An 18,126-nucleotide genomic window follows, 5' to 3' on the forward strand; every position below is an offset into this window, starting at 1 on the left:
CTGGCAGAGTCTTCTACAGGTCCAGGTATGAGGTTCCTCTAAGAAGGAACCCTTGGTAAACCTGAAGGTTGGCAAAAAAAACAACAACACCCGCCGTGATGCGTACAAGCTGGATAAAAGCCATAGGAGACTTGGTCCAAGTAATAAAGGCAAAAATAAGGCCTTCCATCCGTCTATGCATGAAGTTATTGGGAAAGATGGTAGCCTCATTCGAGGGTGTCCCTTACGCCAAGTTTCACTCAAGGCCGTTACAGGGCAGAATTCTTTCTGCTTGGAACAAAGATGGTCAGGCCCTGGACCTTCCTATAAACTTATCTCCAAAGGTTTGCCAGAGCCTCAATTGGTGGTTGCTCCCCCAAAATCTGTCAAAAGGAAAATCCTTTACTCCGGTTACCTGGAAATTGGTAACCACAGACACAAGCCTTCTAGGCTGGGGACAGTTCTAGAAGAGACATCTGCCCAGGGGAAGTGGTCCGGAGCAGAAAAGCTCCTACCCATCAACATTCTGGAGATTCGGGCAATTTATCTGCCCCTCAGAGTCTGGTCTTACAGACTGCAGGATTGTCCTGTTCAGATGCAGTCCGACAATGCTACAGCTGTGGCCTATATCAATCACCAAGGGGACACCAGAAGTCTGGATGCTCAAAGAGAGGTGAATGACATCTTGTCCTGGGCAGAAAGGCATGTTTCCTTGCCTGTCTGCGGTCTTCATTCCAGGGGTAGAAAATTGGCAGGCAGATTTTTTAAGTCGCCAGCAGCCGAGTCCAGGAGAATGCGCTCTACACCCAGACATATTTCAAATCATAGGTCAAAAATGGGGTACCCCAGATGTGGACCTGTTGGCTTCCAGGTTCAACACAAAACTGGACAGCTTTGTGTCAAGAACAAGAGATCCTTTTGCTCAAGGCTCAGATGCCCTGACAATTTTGTGGGATTGATATTCTCCGATTTATGCGTTCCCGCCAGTTCTGCTTCTCCCAAGATTCCTTAAGAGAGTCAAGAGGGAAGGAAATCCAGTGATTTTGGTCGCCCCGGCTTGGCCCAAGAGGCCCTGGTATGCAGAAATCATAAGGGTGGCAGAAGGAAGACCTTGGTTTCTCCCACTACGCTCGGACCTACTATCACAGGGTCCAATATTCCATCCTGCCTTACAAAGTCTAAATTTGACGGTTTGGCTATTGAGACCCACATTCCGAGAAAACGTGGGCTCTCAGGCCCAGTCCTATTCACTCTGGTCAATGCTAGGAAGCCAGCCTCCAGGCTCATCTACTACAGAATCTGAAAGGCATATGTTTCCTGGTGTTAACCCAGAAGGTGTCATCCTAGGAAGTATGCCATTAATAGGATTCTTGCCTTTCTTCAGTTGGGCTTAAATATGAAGTTGGCCTTGAGCACTATCAAGGGCCAATCCTCTGCCTTGACGGTATTCAAAAAACGCTTGCCTCTCATTCCCTAGTTTGGGCCTTTGTTCAGGGAGCTCTACGCCTGAATCCACCAGTTAAGTCCCCTGTGTGCCCATGGGATTTGATTTTGGTATTGTCCGTTTTACAGAAGTTACCCTTTGAACCATTACACCATGCTTCTCGAAAGTCTTTTGACAAAGAAACATTTTTTTCTCGTAGCCATATCCTCAGCAAGGAGGGTATCAAGATTTGGTGGCTCTTTCGTGTAAAGAACCGTACATGATTATTCATGATGACAGGGTGGTGCTGCATCCTCACCTGACTTTTTTTTACCTAAGGTGGTTTCAGGAGTTCATCTGAATCAAGATATAGTCCTACCGTCTTTTTTTACAGATCCGCAGTCTGCGGAGGAAGAGAGTCTGCACTCTCTAGATGTTGTAAGAGCGGTAAAGGTTTATCTGCAAGCTCTGGCTCACATACGGAAGACTGATTGTCTGTTTATTTTGCCACAGGGCCCAAGAAAGGGCCAGGCAGTGTTGAAATCTACTATTGCATGTTGGATTTGATAAGTCAGTATTCAGGCCTATGGTTTAGAAAAGAAGATTCATCCTTTTCAGGTGAAAGCGCACTCGACTAAAGCAGTTGGTGCTTCATGGGCGTTTGTATTGGGAGATGACATAGATCTGGAGATTCAACAAGCCTTCCATCCTGACTCAACGATTGACGCGAGTCAGGAGGAGGAGGTAAAAATAAAATTTAAAGAACATAAAAAACTACTGATCAAACATCTGAACAGGAAATGGGATGTGTCCTTCTTACAGACATACATTGAACAAAAAATAGTACCCAGGGGATTAAGAGACAAAGTAGTACCAGCTGAACATCTTCATAACGAGAGATTCCTGGAAAAATGGAAAACACTTTGCATTGAGCATGGTATCTCCGTTATGAAACTGATAGTTGAAGAGGAAAAACTCCAGCTAGAAGAACTCACAACCTCCATTACCAACAGCTCCCAAGATCTTGACCCCTTTAAAGAAACGGAAGAGTTCAAAAAACAAAACGATCTCGTCAAAAAGGAGGTAGAGAGAATCCAACATAACCTAAAAGTGACTAAACAGTCTAAATTTCACCGTGACCTCAAAGATTGGGACAAGGGGGAAATCTTTGACCTTACAATACGTAGGAATAGGAGTAGGTCACGTAGGGGACGACAGAACTCTAGAGGGAACAGGTCATCCCAAGACACCTATGAAGATGACAATGTCCCCAAACAGGTCACTTTTTTAGAAAAGGGTGCGGGGGGAGCAACGGATCCAAGGGGCAGACAGAACCCAGACGACATAAACAATTACAAACAACCGAGAGGACAACAACAGACAGGGGACGAACTTCGGGGAAAACGGGACCAAGTACCAGAAGCCAGAAGAGCCAAAGGGGACACTGAGAGAACAGGGTGACAGGGTAGACATGAAAATTATTAATCTTTCCTCCTTTCCATTGGAATCAAGGCACATCAACCTTCTACAAAAAGGTATGTCCTTCTCTCCGATGAGTACAATGGATGAGTTTGTGGTCTATAAGGACATAGTACTTTTCATTCGAAAAGTTTTCCTTAGACAGCTACACACATACAACCATGACCGTGAGAACCCTGTGTTGCCCTGGGTGAATTGTTAATGTCTAATCGCCATTATTGTACATAGGTATAAATATATATTATGATAACAGTATATGTGTGGTGGTGGAGAAGTTCTGATAATTTAAATAGGCTGACAGTTACGGCTTGAATATATCTATTTAGCACTCTCCGTGTTTGATATGCATGATTGCTTTGTGAGAAGGTGGCAACCAGTCTACTACATCTTTTGAGATACAAAGCAAGCCAGGAAGAAATCACAGTGGGAAAGGTAGACAATATGGTGTCACCAGGAAAAGACTGTACTCTTCCATGATTAGACATGAAGTCTAACGAGCTAGAGGTAATTAGTTTAAACTTCAAGCCTATTCATCCCTAAAGATAGAAGGAAGTTGCCCATATTTGGAAAAGGCTATTTCAGCCAATCAGAAGTGACATCAGGATTATAAAGTCAGGGGGTCTCATCAATAGAATTAGAGAGAGATGATGAGAACTTCCCGGGCCCGGGATGTCAAGGTAACATCAGAATCTATCTTCTCCCCTGCACTTATATACTTTGTCATAATTTGTTTTCTTAATACTTTTAGTGTGATGTGCTTATCTTGTATTTGAAACTAACTTTTATTTCCCTTACTTTAAAACTGTATATGTATGCAGTATGTTAGATAGCTAATATCTTTTCTCTAAATAAATGTGTTATGTTAAAGCTTTTCACTCTGGTCACAGAACCCTTATTTTAACCATATATCGTATATGCGAGATATTAAATCTTAAATATACAATATAATAATAATTATTAATATAATAACAAATATTAAGATTAAAAAGCAACAGTGGCGACCACGACGTTGTGAACAAGACTGAAAGTATTTAATAATAACAAATATCTAAGGAAAAGATAAGTAAAATATTTTTGTTTTTTTTAGTGGGTATTAGGAGAGATAATACACCAAGTTTTTTTTAATTAAGGGATTCAAGCTGAGTCAGCTTACCCACAAGTTATTTTTTTTTAAGGTTAGTAGGAGTTCAAACTGAGTCAGTTTATCCTATCCTAGCTAGGGAAAATATATGTTAATATTTTCTAAGGTTATTTGATTATTTTTTTTTTTTTTTTTTTTTTGTGTTTCATTAATATCCCAAAATAAAAAATCTCGGATGTACCATTATAACCGGTCAATGTATTGGGGAGAGATAAGGATGGGATCACACATTTTTGTTTAAATATCATGTATATTGACACACTGAAAGGGTTGTCAATTGGTTTTTGTGGAAAAAAATAAATGTTTATTGTTTTTTTTTGCAAATTACACAATTTTTGCTGTTAAGATTTTTTTTTTTGTTCTTGTTTTTTTTTGTATTAGTTTTAGCTTTTATTTTTATGGATTGTTTTTTTTTTATATATATACAAAAAAACGTGCTTATTTTCTGTTGTCTGCAGAAAGACACTGAAAAAAAAAAGAAAAAGCTGACTAGACTTTGATGTTCAAAAAGTTCAATGAGTTTTTGTTAGTTGAATTATATGTCCACTAACATTGAAATCAAATCTACAAACGAGTTGGTTCTAATTTTATGTAGTTTTATTTGACTTTTTTTATTATGAGGAAATTTTACAAGTAGTAACATTCTCATTATTGTTAGTTCAGTACAAAACAGTGGATGTTTAATACTGAAAGTGATATCTAGCATTTTTGGTTTATTTTTTTTGGATTAGTTCAGTTTTTACTGAATTGAGTGTTACACAGTGTAAACACTCAGTTATTTACCTTTGCTATTGATAGCTTAGAGGTGTTCATCCTAATTGATCCTTGGGGGCTTCTATTGTTTCCTTTGTCTACTATTCAGACAAGATAGGCACAATGCTTTGTTAAGGATAATTAGGTTTCCACTCTAATCTAAAAAAATAAAAAAATAAAAAAGACTGTGTTAGGGACAGCTGAAAATATTTTTTTTTTTAAACTGTATTTTTGGGTTATTTGGTTGTTTTTCTCTTGGCCTTTTTCTCCTTTACTGTAAATGACTTTATAGTAGAAGGTCACAATTAATTCAATTCAGCTCACAAATTGTGCATACTGTTCGTAATGGATTCCTGGCTAGAAAGTGTTGTAGCAACGTTTACGCATAAACATGAGAACAAGGATTTTGCCTGTGATACTAAAGTATTGGAAGAACAAGCAAAAGCAACCAAAAATAACAAAAAACTTAAAAATCTAGCCTTAGCAGGCATGTATGCGGCTTGCATGTCTATGCATACTAAAATAAAGAAATTGGAAGGTATAGTCTGTAATAAAAATATTACAATTTCTGAAAGAGAAAAGGAGAATACAGCTTTAAAAAGCCAAGTACAATCCTTATCTACCCTTAATCAAATACTTAATGCCTCACAGGAGGAAAATTTAAAAAAGTACCAATTGGCCCAAAAAGAACTGGTACAATACAAAAGCATGCTAATTAAAGTTGAAACACAACTGGACCATGTAACTATTGCATACAAAGTGTTGCAAGATCAGTTACATGAACCTAACAAAGAAATATTTAAAGGACAGGCTGTGGCTAGCATACGAGAACACAGTAATACCTGTGCCTTTGAAATTGAGGAAGATATGGATCTTAGTTCGACTTTGCCTGTGGCGAGGGGAGAAATCGCAAAGCCACAGGAAAATCGAGAAGGTCCCATTGTCATGGACTCACCAGACCATGGGGACCAGCTATCCAGAAATGAGGAGAAGGACAAGCTCCCCAGCATGGGTACTCCCCAGATCCTATCTTCCAATGAAGGAAATCAAACATTTTTAGGGTTTGATAGTGAAGGGAATGAGATGATTTCCAATGTATACCCCATTCAACCGGTACAAATCATTATGAGTATGGCTGATGTCATTAGCAAAATTAGATCCCATGAACACAGTACTTCACATGTAACCATGAGAGATATTTTAACTGATTTTTCTGCTACTAAGAATCTTTTTCAGTACAATGACAATTTGCTTATAGCCACATGCGACAAAGAAAAGCATTTGCGGCTATTGGAGGAACTCCGAAGAATCCTAGGAAAAACGGGACAGACGTGTAACCCCATTAACGCACAATTGTCGCAGGAATCTGTGTCTTTTCTGGGGATTACAGTGGCAGCAAACGGTAGTAAGATAGCCACGGAGAAGGTAAAAGTCATCCTACAATTCCCTCTAACAGTGAGTATGCCCACTCTCAGATCTTTCCGAGGAGTGGTAAATTATTTGTGGGATATCATCCCTGATGGTGCGCATAAGTCCGCACCACTGTATGTTTGGGGGAAAAAGGAGCAACACACCAATCCAGTGCAGAAGCTTAAAGAAGCTTTAGCACAAGCGCCAGTATTAGCCAACCCAGAGTACCAACTGCCCTTTCACATTGAGACTGCCATATCAGAGACAGCCCTGTCAGCTGTTCTGGCACAGGAAATCCATGGGCAACAAAAACCCATATTATATGCTTCTAAAGCATTATTTCCTGTGGAAAGGAAGTTCTCTCTATGTGAAAAACACCTTCTTGTCACGTTGTGGGCAGCGAAATACTACACATACATCATAAGACTTAACACAGTCATTCTGCACATGCCCACTAAGTGTCTACTCACAGACAGAGTGGAAGATGGCAATGTATTCAATGCCAGACAGGCCCATTGGGCTCTGTTGCTCCAAAATCAAGGCATTAAAGTCAAACAAACAAATATTCGTTCCACTATTGCCCATGGCCTCCTTTTCCAAGGAACACCACATGAATGTGCTATCACCCCACAATCAGCGGCACAACATTTCTCTAGACCTTTGTCAGCAAATGAAAAGGTCCCGGAAAAGGCAGTCCCAATTTTCACAGATGGATCATGTTTTTACGTGGAGGGTTCCCCACATGCAGGATTGGGAATATACATTATCGATCCGCATGCAAAGACCCAAACATCAATCTTTCGGTCATGTCAAGTCAAATCAGCAAAATTCACTGAGATGGCTGCGATTGCGCATGCCCTAGAAATGATGAAAGGGGATCAAGAAATTGTTTTATACACAGATTCTGCGGGGGTCTGTAATGCTCTTACAGAATATCTGCCCTTCAGGCACACCCACCAGTACATGTCCTCAGATGGTTCTCCACGTAAACACGTATTCCTGGTGAAATATATTGCAACATTGGTGCAAAAGTTGCCAGTCAAAACATGGGGGTGCAAAGTAAAAGGTCATATAGGCACTGCCCCATACTGGGAACAAAATGACGTAGCAGATTGCTTGGCCAAACAAGGAGCACAAGGGGGGGAGATCTGGGAAATTCCTTTGAATTTACTGGGCTCAGTTTTGTGCCCCATTGTTTGTGCCTTCACAAAATTCTGCAACTAAAATGTTTTGCTTTCTTCCCTTTTAGAGCCATGAAGTCGATGTGGATTGTGATCCTGCCCCATTTGATCGAACATACCAAGGGAGAGAAGACTGGACCGCTCATCAGCATGATCGTTGACCAGAATACGGTCTACTGTCTAGAGGGGGAATCCGTCTTATTGTCTGTGGCCATTGTAGGGACTGTAGGGAAGCAAGTTTATTGGTGGAGTCCCATTGATAATCATCTAGTTTGGATGAATGGCGTTGCTGGGAAATCACGGACTACCAGAACAGAGCCATGAGCTTTCACAACGGATCTTTATTGTTTATTGATTCAAGAGACACGGTTGAGGGATGCCGGAGAGTGGAAATATTCTTTCGTTATCTCCATCCTCTTGTCCAGCAACACTCATGCATCCACTCTTCAGTACGTCCCAGGGAAAATTACCTTGCAGGTGTCCCCAAAGACTAACACCCCTACTCCTACAACTTTGTCCAAAAATACAGCTGCAATCCCCTATTACAAACCAACCTCCTTGGAATGCCCAACACTGCAAGAGGAACCACCAAGTAGCCTAACGGAAAACTCAATCCCTGGAATATTGTTTAATAACGTTAAGTTTATTCATGTGCAGGTGGTACTTAATTTGTCCCAGTGGAACATGGCCGAATTCGGCTCATGTGCCCGGACAAATGTATCTTTGTTTTACTCTTCCTTGCTAGTAGATTTTTATTACCTCCCAGGCAAGCAAACTCAGGATCCATTGGCAGAACCACAGGGGCATTTTCAGATCCAGAAAGGTAAAGGGCACGGACAGCATACTAGCATCCAACCCATAACTTTGTGAAACTGACATGTCAATTTGGAACCAAGCCGATTTGACAGCGATTCGCCGGCATATCGGAAATGGTGAATAGGAAAAAGGTTCGGCAAGTGCTGAAACCAGTTCTGCAGGGTGTTGAGGGGCTTGCAGGGGAGGAAAGGTTTTGTTATTTAATTTTTTTTACGGTTTATAACATAAAGCTAGAGAGGATGGTATGGGCCAAGAGGTGATATGCACCGCGTATGGAAATTTTATCTTAAAAGACACAGATCTTACACAATGGTATTGTACTCACACTAATACTAGTGGTGGAATGAATGTACATTTTGGAGACACGTGCAAACCTTTGCCAGTTTCCACAATTTGAAGCATAGGGATAGTGACACCACACCCAAATAGAGGGCCATTTTCTTGCAAGAAAAGCCAGTCACTGTGCACCTACCGTGACCTAATGTACATATCCTTCACAATGTCGCTGCCGTGTTCCATCCACAAGAGGACTACTTTTAACACAATGGCGTCCATACACTCCCTCGGATACCTCGAGAATGACGTGTACAAGGAAAGGCTGCACCTCCCTGAAATGCTCATTCAAGTTCAAGGGCGATGGAAAGCACCGCACACTGCCTGCTGCACTGTCAAAGACAATAGATACGTATGCCGTTGTGATGTGTTTGAAACTGACACCCCAGTCTGTGGTCTAAACAATGACCCGGATCCCACAGCCAACGTAGCAAGGGACCCCCAACTGGAAAGTCCACGCCAACCACCTCAAGAAACCATTCCACGTGAAATGGAGGCTAACTGCCCAGTGAAGTGGTCAAAATGGAGAACACCAAGCACAAGGGTCACCTACCACATGGATGGACTGTACTGTGTCGTTACCAATCACCAGACATTTCTCTATGGGGGTCAGTCGTGTCCAAATACCCTATCCAAATTTTTGCTTCATTCCACATGAGTACAGTACTATTGGGCAAAATATAGAAACCCCATACCAGTGTTGACATCATTGAGAGGACCCCTGAGGTCCCAGATCCTAGCACATACATACCCCATGTTGATGTAAAAAGGTATACTTTGTCAGTAAACCTCCACAATCAAATTAGTAATGATATGGTGAAAACCGAGGAAAGGTTAAATGAACTTTTACATGATGGGGATTTTAGCTTAGTCACCACTAGGACCTGGAGGGAAATGGGATGAAAAGGTTTTCTCATATTGCAATGTGGGGTATTGATTTTTATGACGGGCATGGTGATATATCTTGGCTGACTTCTAAAAAAAATGGCAGAGGGAGAAACTTAACATTCTAATGGATATCAGACATAAACAATTACTCACTTAAAGTGTGGCCTAGTCTCATCTGTCTCAACTGGCCACAAGGGGTCATCTGTTGCCCTGGGTGAATTGTTAATGTCTAATCGCCATTATTGTACATAGGTATAAATATATATTATGATAACAGTATATGTGTGGTGGTGGAGAAGTTCTGATAATTTAAATAGGCTGACAGTTACGGCTTGAATATATCTATTTAGCACTCTCCGTGTTTGATATGCATGATTGCTTTGTGAGAAGGTGGCAGGTGACAACCAGTCTACTACATCTTTTGAGATACAAAGCAAGCCAGGAAGAAATCACAGTGGGAAAGGTAGACAATATGGTGTCACCAGGAAAAGACTGTACTCTTCCATGATTAGACATGAAGTCTAACGAGCTAGAGGTAATTAGTTTAAACTTCAAGCCTATTCATCCCTAAAGATAGAAGGAAGTTGCCCATATTTGGAAAAGGCTATTTCAGCCAATCAGAAGTGACATCAGGATTATAAAGTCAGGGGGTCTCATCAATAGAATTAGAGAGAGATGATGAGAACTTCCCGGGCCCGGGATGTCAAGGTAACATCAGAATCTATCTTCTCCCCTGCACTTATATACTTTGTCATAATTTGTTTTCTTAATACTTTTAGTGTGATGTGCTTATCTTGTATTTGAAACTAACTTTTATTTCCCTTACTTTAAAACTGTATATGTATGCAGTATGTTAGATAGCTAATATCTTTTCTCTAAATAAATGTGTTATGTTAAAGCTTTTCACTCTGGTCACAGAACCCTTATTTTAACCATATATCGTATATGCGAGATATTAAATCTTAAATATACAATATAATAATAATTATTAATATAATAACAAATATTAAGATTAAAAAGCAACACCTGACATCAATGTGATTGATAATGATGAGGAAATACTACAAATGCTCAACTCCTTGTTGGAGGAAAATTAGCAATATGATGAGGATGATTCTGCAACACTATTTAAAAGATCAGCCAATCTCAGGATAAGATCAACTAAGATGCCACCTTTATATAAAAATAAATGGCTTAGTGTTTTCCTCGACCTGATACGCACCGATCTAGGTAAAATCGATTGGGCTAAAAAAGATAAAGATAATCTATATTCAGACGAGAGATGTGCCATACGTGAATTAACCTCGGCCAAAAAACTCATCATCAAACGGAGTGACAAGGGAGGAAATGTGGTCCTCCTTGATGAGGACATATATGTCAAGGAAGTCAATCGACTTCTAAGTGATGAAAAAACGTATAAAAAACTGTCTGGTAACCCTCTCCCTGCCCTTGTGTCCTCCCTTAATCAGAAATTGAGATTAGCTAAGGAGGAGGGCCTCCTGGGCAAAAAAGAGCAAGAATACTTGAGTGTCAGTGATTTCAATATACCCACTTTTTATATTATCCCCAAAGTGCACAAATCCCTACAGAAACCACCAGGAAGACCAATAGTCTCAGCCATAAGAGGGCCCCTAGAACGCATAGGGAAATACCTAGACAACATGATGAAAGATATGGTCACTGACCTCCAATCATATGTCCAGGACACACGTGATGTACTGGCATTGATTGCTAAGATCAAACTGGAAGAAGATGTATTGCTAGTGGGGATAGACGTGGAATCCCTTTATACTTCAATACCTCATGAATGGGGACTGAAGGCCGTGCAATATTTTTTGGAGAAACATTATCCACAATGTGGACCACAGAATGAATTCATTCTGGAACTCCTTCTTTTTGCGTTGGAAAACAACTTCTTCCAGTTTGACAACAAATATTACCAACAAACCAGGGGCACCTCTATGGGAGCACCCTGGGCACCAGCATATGCGTGTCTACATCTGGGCATGTGGGAGGAGGATCTGGTGTACCGTCATCCAATGTACCTGGGCCAGGTACATACCTGGCTCAGGTACATTGATGACGTCCTGCTGGTATGGAGAGGGGACTGTGCCTCCCTGGAGGTCTTTTTGACAGCCCTCAATAAAAATAATCGCAACATCAAATTAACTTTTATCCATGACAGGAAAACGATTTCCTTCCTCGACCTTAACATCAGTATAGAAGGTGATACTCTGACAACCTGCACCTTTAGAAAGGAAACGGCCGCCAATACGCTTTTGAGAGCAGAGAGTTACCACCCTCAAAAACTAAAAGATGGGATCCCAGTAGGACAATTCCTTAGAATTAAGAGAAACTGTTCTAACCCCAAAGAATACCAGAAGGAAAGCAGGGATCTGTACCTTCGTTTCAGGGAAAGGGGATATTCCCATCGACAGCTGAGGCAAGCAAAAAGTAGAGCAGGGAAACGAATACGGAATGACTTAATTTGCCCAAAAAAAACAACTCCGGAATCTACTGTATCGGGACCAGTGAGGCTGGTCACTCAATATGGGGCACAATGGGAAGTGGTTAAAAGAACACTTGAAAAACACTGGTCAGTACTAACCAATACCCCAGGTCTAGCTAAAATAGTTGGTCCCACACCCCTAATGACGGCCAAAAGGGCAAAAAATCTGGGTGATATACTTATACACTCTGAATTCACGCGATCTCAAGAGACTAACTGGCTGTCCAACTACCCCAGAAGTAAGGGTATGTTCCCTTGTGGACACTGTCAACTCTGCCCCTTCATAGAAAGAACAGATACCTTCAGTGATAGTAGCCAAAAACAAAATTACGTCATAAAAGATCTGATCAATTGTGCCTCCTCATGCGTGATATATATGCTAACGTGCCCCTGTAATAAAATATACATTGGCAAAACGAAACGCCAAATGAGGGTGAGATTGGGAGAGCATATGCGAGAGATTAAGGAGAAGAACCCAGAGAAACCACTCGCTAAACATTTTGCCCAATTCCATGAAGGCAAACTGAGTGGGATGAAAGTAAAGGGAATCTTCTCTCTTAATCTCTCACCAAGAAGAGGAGACTTTGATCAGATTTTACTACAGAAGGAAAAGATGTGGATATTCCGTCTCAATTCTCTCGTACCGCAGGGGTTAAACAACGAATTAAACTTTCAACCGTTTTTACCATCATAGACCTTTAAATTCCCCCTGCTAGACAGTGGCCGTATACAAAATGGGACGCATGCAGAAGTGAATGGGACAGTTTTCCCGTTTACCCGTCTACATCATTTTTTGATTTCTACGTACGGCGGGAATTAAACAATGAATTAAAATTTCTAAACTGTTTTGCTACTACAGACAATCTTCCCTGTCAGACAACACCCGTATATAAAGCGGGACATATGTTAGAATGAATTGGATGGGCGGTATCTTTTCTACTGACCCATCTACAACATATGTTACATGATGACAGCTACTGTTATTTAATTTAGGTACATCTATTGTGAATCATTCACATCTTTTTCATACAGATTCAACTGACACCTATATTATGAGTCAGTTGATTCCTGTCATTTTCAACAATGAAAAACTTAATGACACATATAAGACAGGAAGATTATCTATGCCAATATACTGCATGATATATATCTTTCTCTCTTCGTGCACTATATCTCCATGGACAGATGAATATGTTAGCAAAGACTTTGCTGCATGGGCATCGAGTGCTGATCAGAAACACATGTCTATACAATTACTATTGTCCTTGTTTTTTTCTTTTTCTTTCCTCTTTTCTCAATCAACTAATTAACGATTACAATCAGGGAAGGACACTATAAAGAGGAAACCCTGATGTGTATCGACACGCCCAGACGAAGCTATGCATTGACCATGCGAAACTAGTCGGCGAGGATCTTTTTATTTTGACCATCCGGCTATCTTACAGACTTGTATGTCTGTGTGATTCTCACACGATGAGGCTTAAGCAGCTGTTTGAGACTGTATAACCAATACAACACAACGGAAAGCAGAGCTAAACCTTTAGGCAACTATTTGCTGGACAAAGAACATGATTTGACCCCTGTTTCAAATCCACGGATGTGAGTCTTTGGGGACAACAGTAAAACCAGCTATAAAGCTAATCACTGCAACGGTGAATGACCCACATGAAGTAATATCTTCAGAGTATGAGGACATCAGCTGGTCTGTGTGTTATCTACACTTGAACAGATCCCCTACATGATTGCAAACGGCTGGGGAATCCGTCTCAACCAGCTTGGCTGGATACACAGACGCTGCGATCTTTCCATCTGTGGACTACAACTACGAACGGCAGAAGCAAACACCTGACTGTTCCAGGACTGGTAAAGTACCCATTGTGAATCAATGCTTTTCTCTTATACAATCTATGAGAACACATTTACTGGAAAATACTGAAATTATATGCTGGACTTTCAGGGATTCCTCTGAAATATATGTGTGTCTTTCTGCCTCAGGAATCAAATCATTTCCAGGCATTGCTGCATTTTTTGCACTTTCATTCTGTAAGGACGTATACAGGTAGTTTCCTGTCCCTTATTTTTTCTCAAGATATGTGAATATCCATCAGCTACAGTTGCCTTATATCAACTAGCAGAGATACAATATCCCTGGTCTGAATCTATATGTAGCGGAATACATTCAACATTAATTACATGAGGATATACACAGGAATTCCTGCTCCCTCCTGGATTGTTATTAAATTGCTACATTGTTTCTTCTTTCCTTTATCTCTGTTTCCTCTGCTTTCTTATCTAATTTTCTTAAACAGCTCGAGCTTCAGATGAGATTGGAGGGATAATATATTTTCTCTACTTTTTCAATAAGTTTGCTTATTGGTTACTTCATTCAGGGATTTCCCTGCAATATATATCCCTCCACCCTATCTGATATCCGGATGGCCTTTATGTTTATATGTTTTGTATATATTTTTTCTTTATTGTTAGTATGTGGAGGCTGCCTTGCTGGTCTCAATATACCCTTTAGCTGGTGAACCGCACCGCAGCCAATCTTTTAATAATATTGTCCCTTATCCAACCAAGTTCTTCCAATATATGTACTATTAATATTTAAAATTAAAATTTTCTACTTTTTGAATAATTATTTAGTCAGGTGGTTTTCCTTATAGTCCTTCCTTTCGGTTTGACTCTCTTGTTCAAACAATTTTTTCCATATATGCAGTTATAGGACTGGAAACCTGACCTATTTACATATTTAAATTACAAGCCTCATATTCTTATATCTATTACAGTGCATTACCAGGCCTCCAAGTTTTACCAGGTAGATGTGAGAGGGTACGAGGATGCCGCCTTTGGGCGTAGTGTACTGCAGGCAGCAGTATAGATCCTCTGGCATGATGGCGGTCTTATTCTGATCAGTGTCTCTCTCCCCTCAATTTTAGCATTGCTATGGGACATCCCATTAAGTAATTTAAGGCTACATCAGCTCGCTGACGCAGATACCAAATATATGTAATCCTCTGAGGTGTTTACTGGGCCACATTGATGACAAGACTATATCTAAGAATATGCAAACCTTTCTGTGGATAGTACTGTTCTATGCTAAAAAGTCTATATCCTTCCACTGGAAGTCTCCATCCTTACCTACCATTGCCTTCTGGCTCACCACCATCAATCGTGCTATACCGCAGTATAAGATGACATATGAGCCCAGAGGGTGTCCAAAAAAATTCTTGAAGGTCTGGGGCTCTTGGGTTGATTCCGAGAGCACCATACCTCCTGCTCCTTGAAACTTTGAGTGATGGCTGATACCTCTGCCCGTTGAATAGATCTAAGTGAGTAAATTAACGATTCTGTTGTTTTTCTCCCACCTCCTCTGTGTGTTTTTATGAAAATACTCAATGTGTACCAGCTACCAAAGTTTTGTAAAATGATGTACCGGGCGATGTTCGCCTAGGATGTGTGTTTGTTGTACTGTCTGTTTTGTATGTACAAAAATGTAAAAAAAAAAAAAAATTTAACCTTAAAAAAAAAAAAAAAAAAAAAGAAGTAATTTAAGGCTCCCGTGATGTATGAGCAAAAAAATAGGATTTTTTTATACAGCTTACCTGTAAAATCCTTTTCTTGGTAATACATCATGGGACACAGAGCTCCCGTCCCTCTTTGGAGTTAAACGTGGGACACTTATTGCTTTGCTACAGAACTGAGGTACTCTCCATTTGGGAGGGGTTATATAGGGGAGAAATTCAATTTTAATTGGGTTTATCAGTGTCCAATCACCTGGGGTGACTACATAACCCATTAAGTAATTAAAGGCTCTGTGTCCCGTGATGTATTCCCAAGAAAAGGATTTTACAGGTAAGGCACCCCAAAGCACCCTCCCAATGTTGAGGGCATGTGGCCTGGTGCGGTTCAGGAGAGGGGGGGGCCGCACTCTGTCCCCCCCTCTTTTCTGCGGCCGGCCAGGTCAACGTGCTCGGATAATGGGTCTGGTTATGGATATTTAGGGGGAACCGCACGTCATTTTTGTTTTAAATTGACGGCGGGGTTCCTCTGAATATCCATACCAGACCTGAAGGGTCTGGTTATGGATATTACCGGGAACCGCACGTCATTTTTTTTTTTTAATTGACGGCGGGGTTCCCCTGAATATCCATACCAGACCTAAAGGGTCTGGTTATTGAATTTGCGGGGACCTCCATAACAAATCGGGTACGATTTATCGCACAGTCATCCGATTTAGTACGATTTAGATTGACCACAATATAAAAAAAAAACGGACACGATTGTAATACGATTTCAAATCAGGACCAAAAATCGTGGGCAGACACGTTTTTTGATACGATTTTAAATCGTATCAAATCGTATGCACTTGGGGACCTAAATTAATGAATGGCAGTGAATGGATCCGTTTTGCCATACAGATTTGGACGATTTAAAAGCAAAAATCGTGAGTAAAAAAAGGATGACAAAATCGTGGTGTGAATGCACCCTAAGCTGTATAAAAAAAAAATAATAATAATTCCAGCATTAATTTATTGTATGGTTCTGTTCACATGCCTTTCTGCTTTTTCCATAAGGCGAGTCGTAGGTTATGTTAGGCATGTTCCAATCGCATTTAAGTTCCACAGCCAAGTGAATTCAAACTATTAGGCTTATTCAGTAAATGGTGCAAGGGGAAAGGTGCTAATGACCGTAATACATACTAACCAACAAGAATTAATTTTACGAAAGCCAGATCTCTAAGAAGGATCCTCATTGGTTGCTACAGATAGTGCACTTTGCTCTTTTTATACAGATGTTAACAAGCCCAGAACAAATTGAAGGACACTATACACACTTTGTGTTAATTTCATGCAACTTATATTCGGTCCCCTGACTGGCAGGACATGCAGTTGCCTGAACCATGAGTAAGACCATCTAGGCTGAAATGTGGTGACCTTTGCAGGCTGTATTTTACCGCTGTACCGAAAAAAGTTGACTTTCTATTTCCAAACCACCGTTGTGCTGATGCTTTATGTGGATTCAGTAGGCTATAGGGGACAATTTGGAAAATGTCACATTCATTGCTTTGAGTCCTTGTTGAAAAGATAAGCCCAGTACGGACTGTTTCTCTCTAAGGCCCCATTCACATGGCAGCAACTTGAAAGTCAAGCGATTTTTCCATAATGTTACCACGATTTTGCCGTGATTTCAGGGAACGCCTATGTAAACTTGAGGTCTGTGGACCTCAACTCTCATCGAAATCAGACCAAAGTAGTACAGGGACTACTTTGAAGTCAGTGCGACTTGAAGTTGCACAGATATGAATGGTACTCATTGGAAATCATGGGGTACGAATTGTCATGCAACTTTGCAGTCCCAGGTTTCAGGACAAGTAACACAACTGTGAAAGGTGCCTAAAACAGAAAAAAACTGAGCCATCCTCAACACTGTTTACCTGCATACGATGTATTTCTGCTTTCATTGCTCGGATTTCTCCTTGGCCAGCGTCTGAGTCCACTGCATTTCTCATCTCCTTTGCCAGATTAATTTTCTTCTCCCAAAGCATTATTTGATGCCTGATGTTTAGAATAACAAAGGAGTGTGTTTTTTTTTCTGCGAGAAACTTTTTACAAAAATACATACTTACATGGGTTTAAGCTCTGAAGAATCTTTCAGCTAAACAGAAGTGCTCTATGGTCCCACTGACATTGAGGACAGGAAATGAACAGAAAAATATAGTTTTTTTTTTTCAGTAGGCTCACTGATCCCCACCTAAAGTGGGGGGTAAAGTGGTTACAACCTCACTCATTCAATCACCTCCGCCCGCCCGCCCGCCCGCCCCCCCCCCCTCCTCACACACACACTTCCTTAGCCTTGCTGTCTGTTATGTTTTTTTAGTTCTACTAATACATTTTTGAAGTCTTTAGGCAGATAACAAGACTCCACAGGATCCTCTTCATCTTCAACTTGGGCAATCCTTACTTATGGCCATAAACAGAGGGGTCCATTAATTCAAGATAAACCAATATGCAAATACTGACTTCCAGCATGCAGTGAGTGCTTGGCCTATCCCATCAGTAACCTCTCTGTTGATGCATTAGTATGATAGGTAGCCTCGCTGAATAATAGAAAGGCAGGAGAGAACCAGGCTCTGCGCCAACCCTCTTGAAGTCAATATTTGCATACTACAGCATCCCAGGTTTAGATACTCACAGGTGGCTCTAGAACAGAG

At 40.7% G+C, this 18,126-nt stretch overlaps 1 protein-coding gene across 3 annotated transcripts in view; it reads right to left on the reverse strand.

The window, feature by feature from the left end:
• The window catches only part of CCDC40 (coiled-coil domain containing 40), a 202,801-nt gene that overhangs the window by 28,069 nt on the left and 156,606 nt on the right, over window positions 1-18,126 (reverse strand). For all 3 annotated transcript variants that reach the window (XM_040330432.1, XM_040330434.1, XM_040330435.1), the window contains one exon: window positions 17,350-17,470. In XM_040330432.1, the coding sequence (XP_040186366.1) occupies window positions 17,350-17,470 (121 nt within the window). The remainder of the gene's footprint in view (window positions 1-17,349; window positions 17,471-18,126) is intronic.

This window comes from Rana temporaria, chromosome 12, assembly GCF_905171775.1.
Source record: "Rana temporaria chromosome 12, aRanTem1.1, whole genome shotgun sequence".
NCBI lineage: Eukaryota > Metazoa > Chordata > Amphibia > Anura > Ranidae > Rana > Rana temporaria.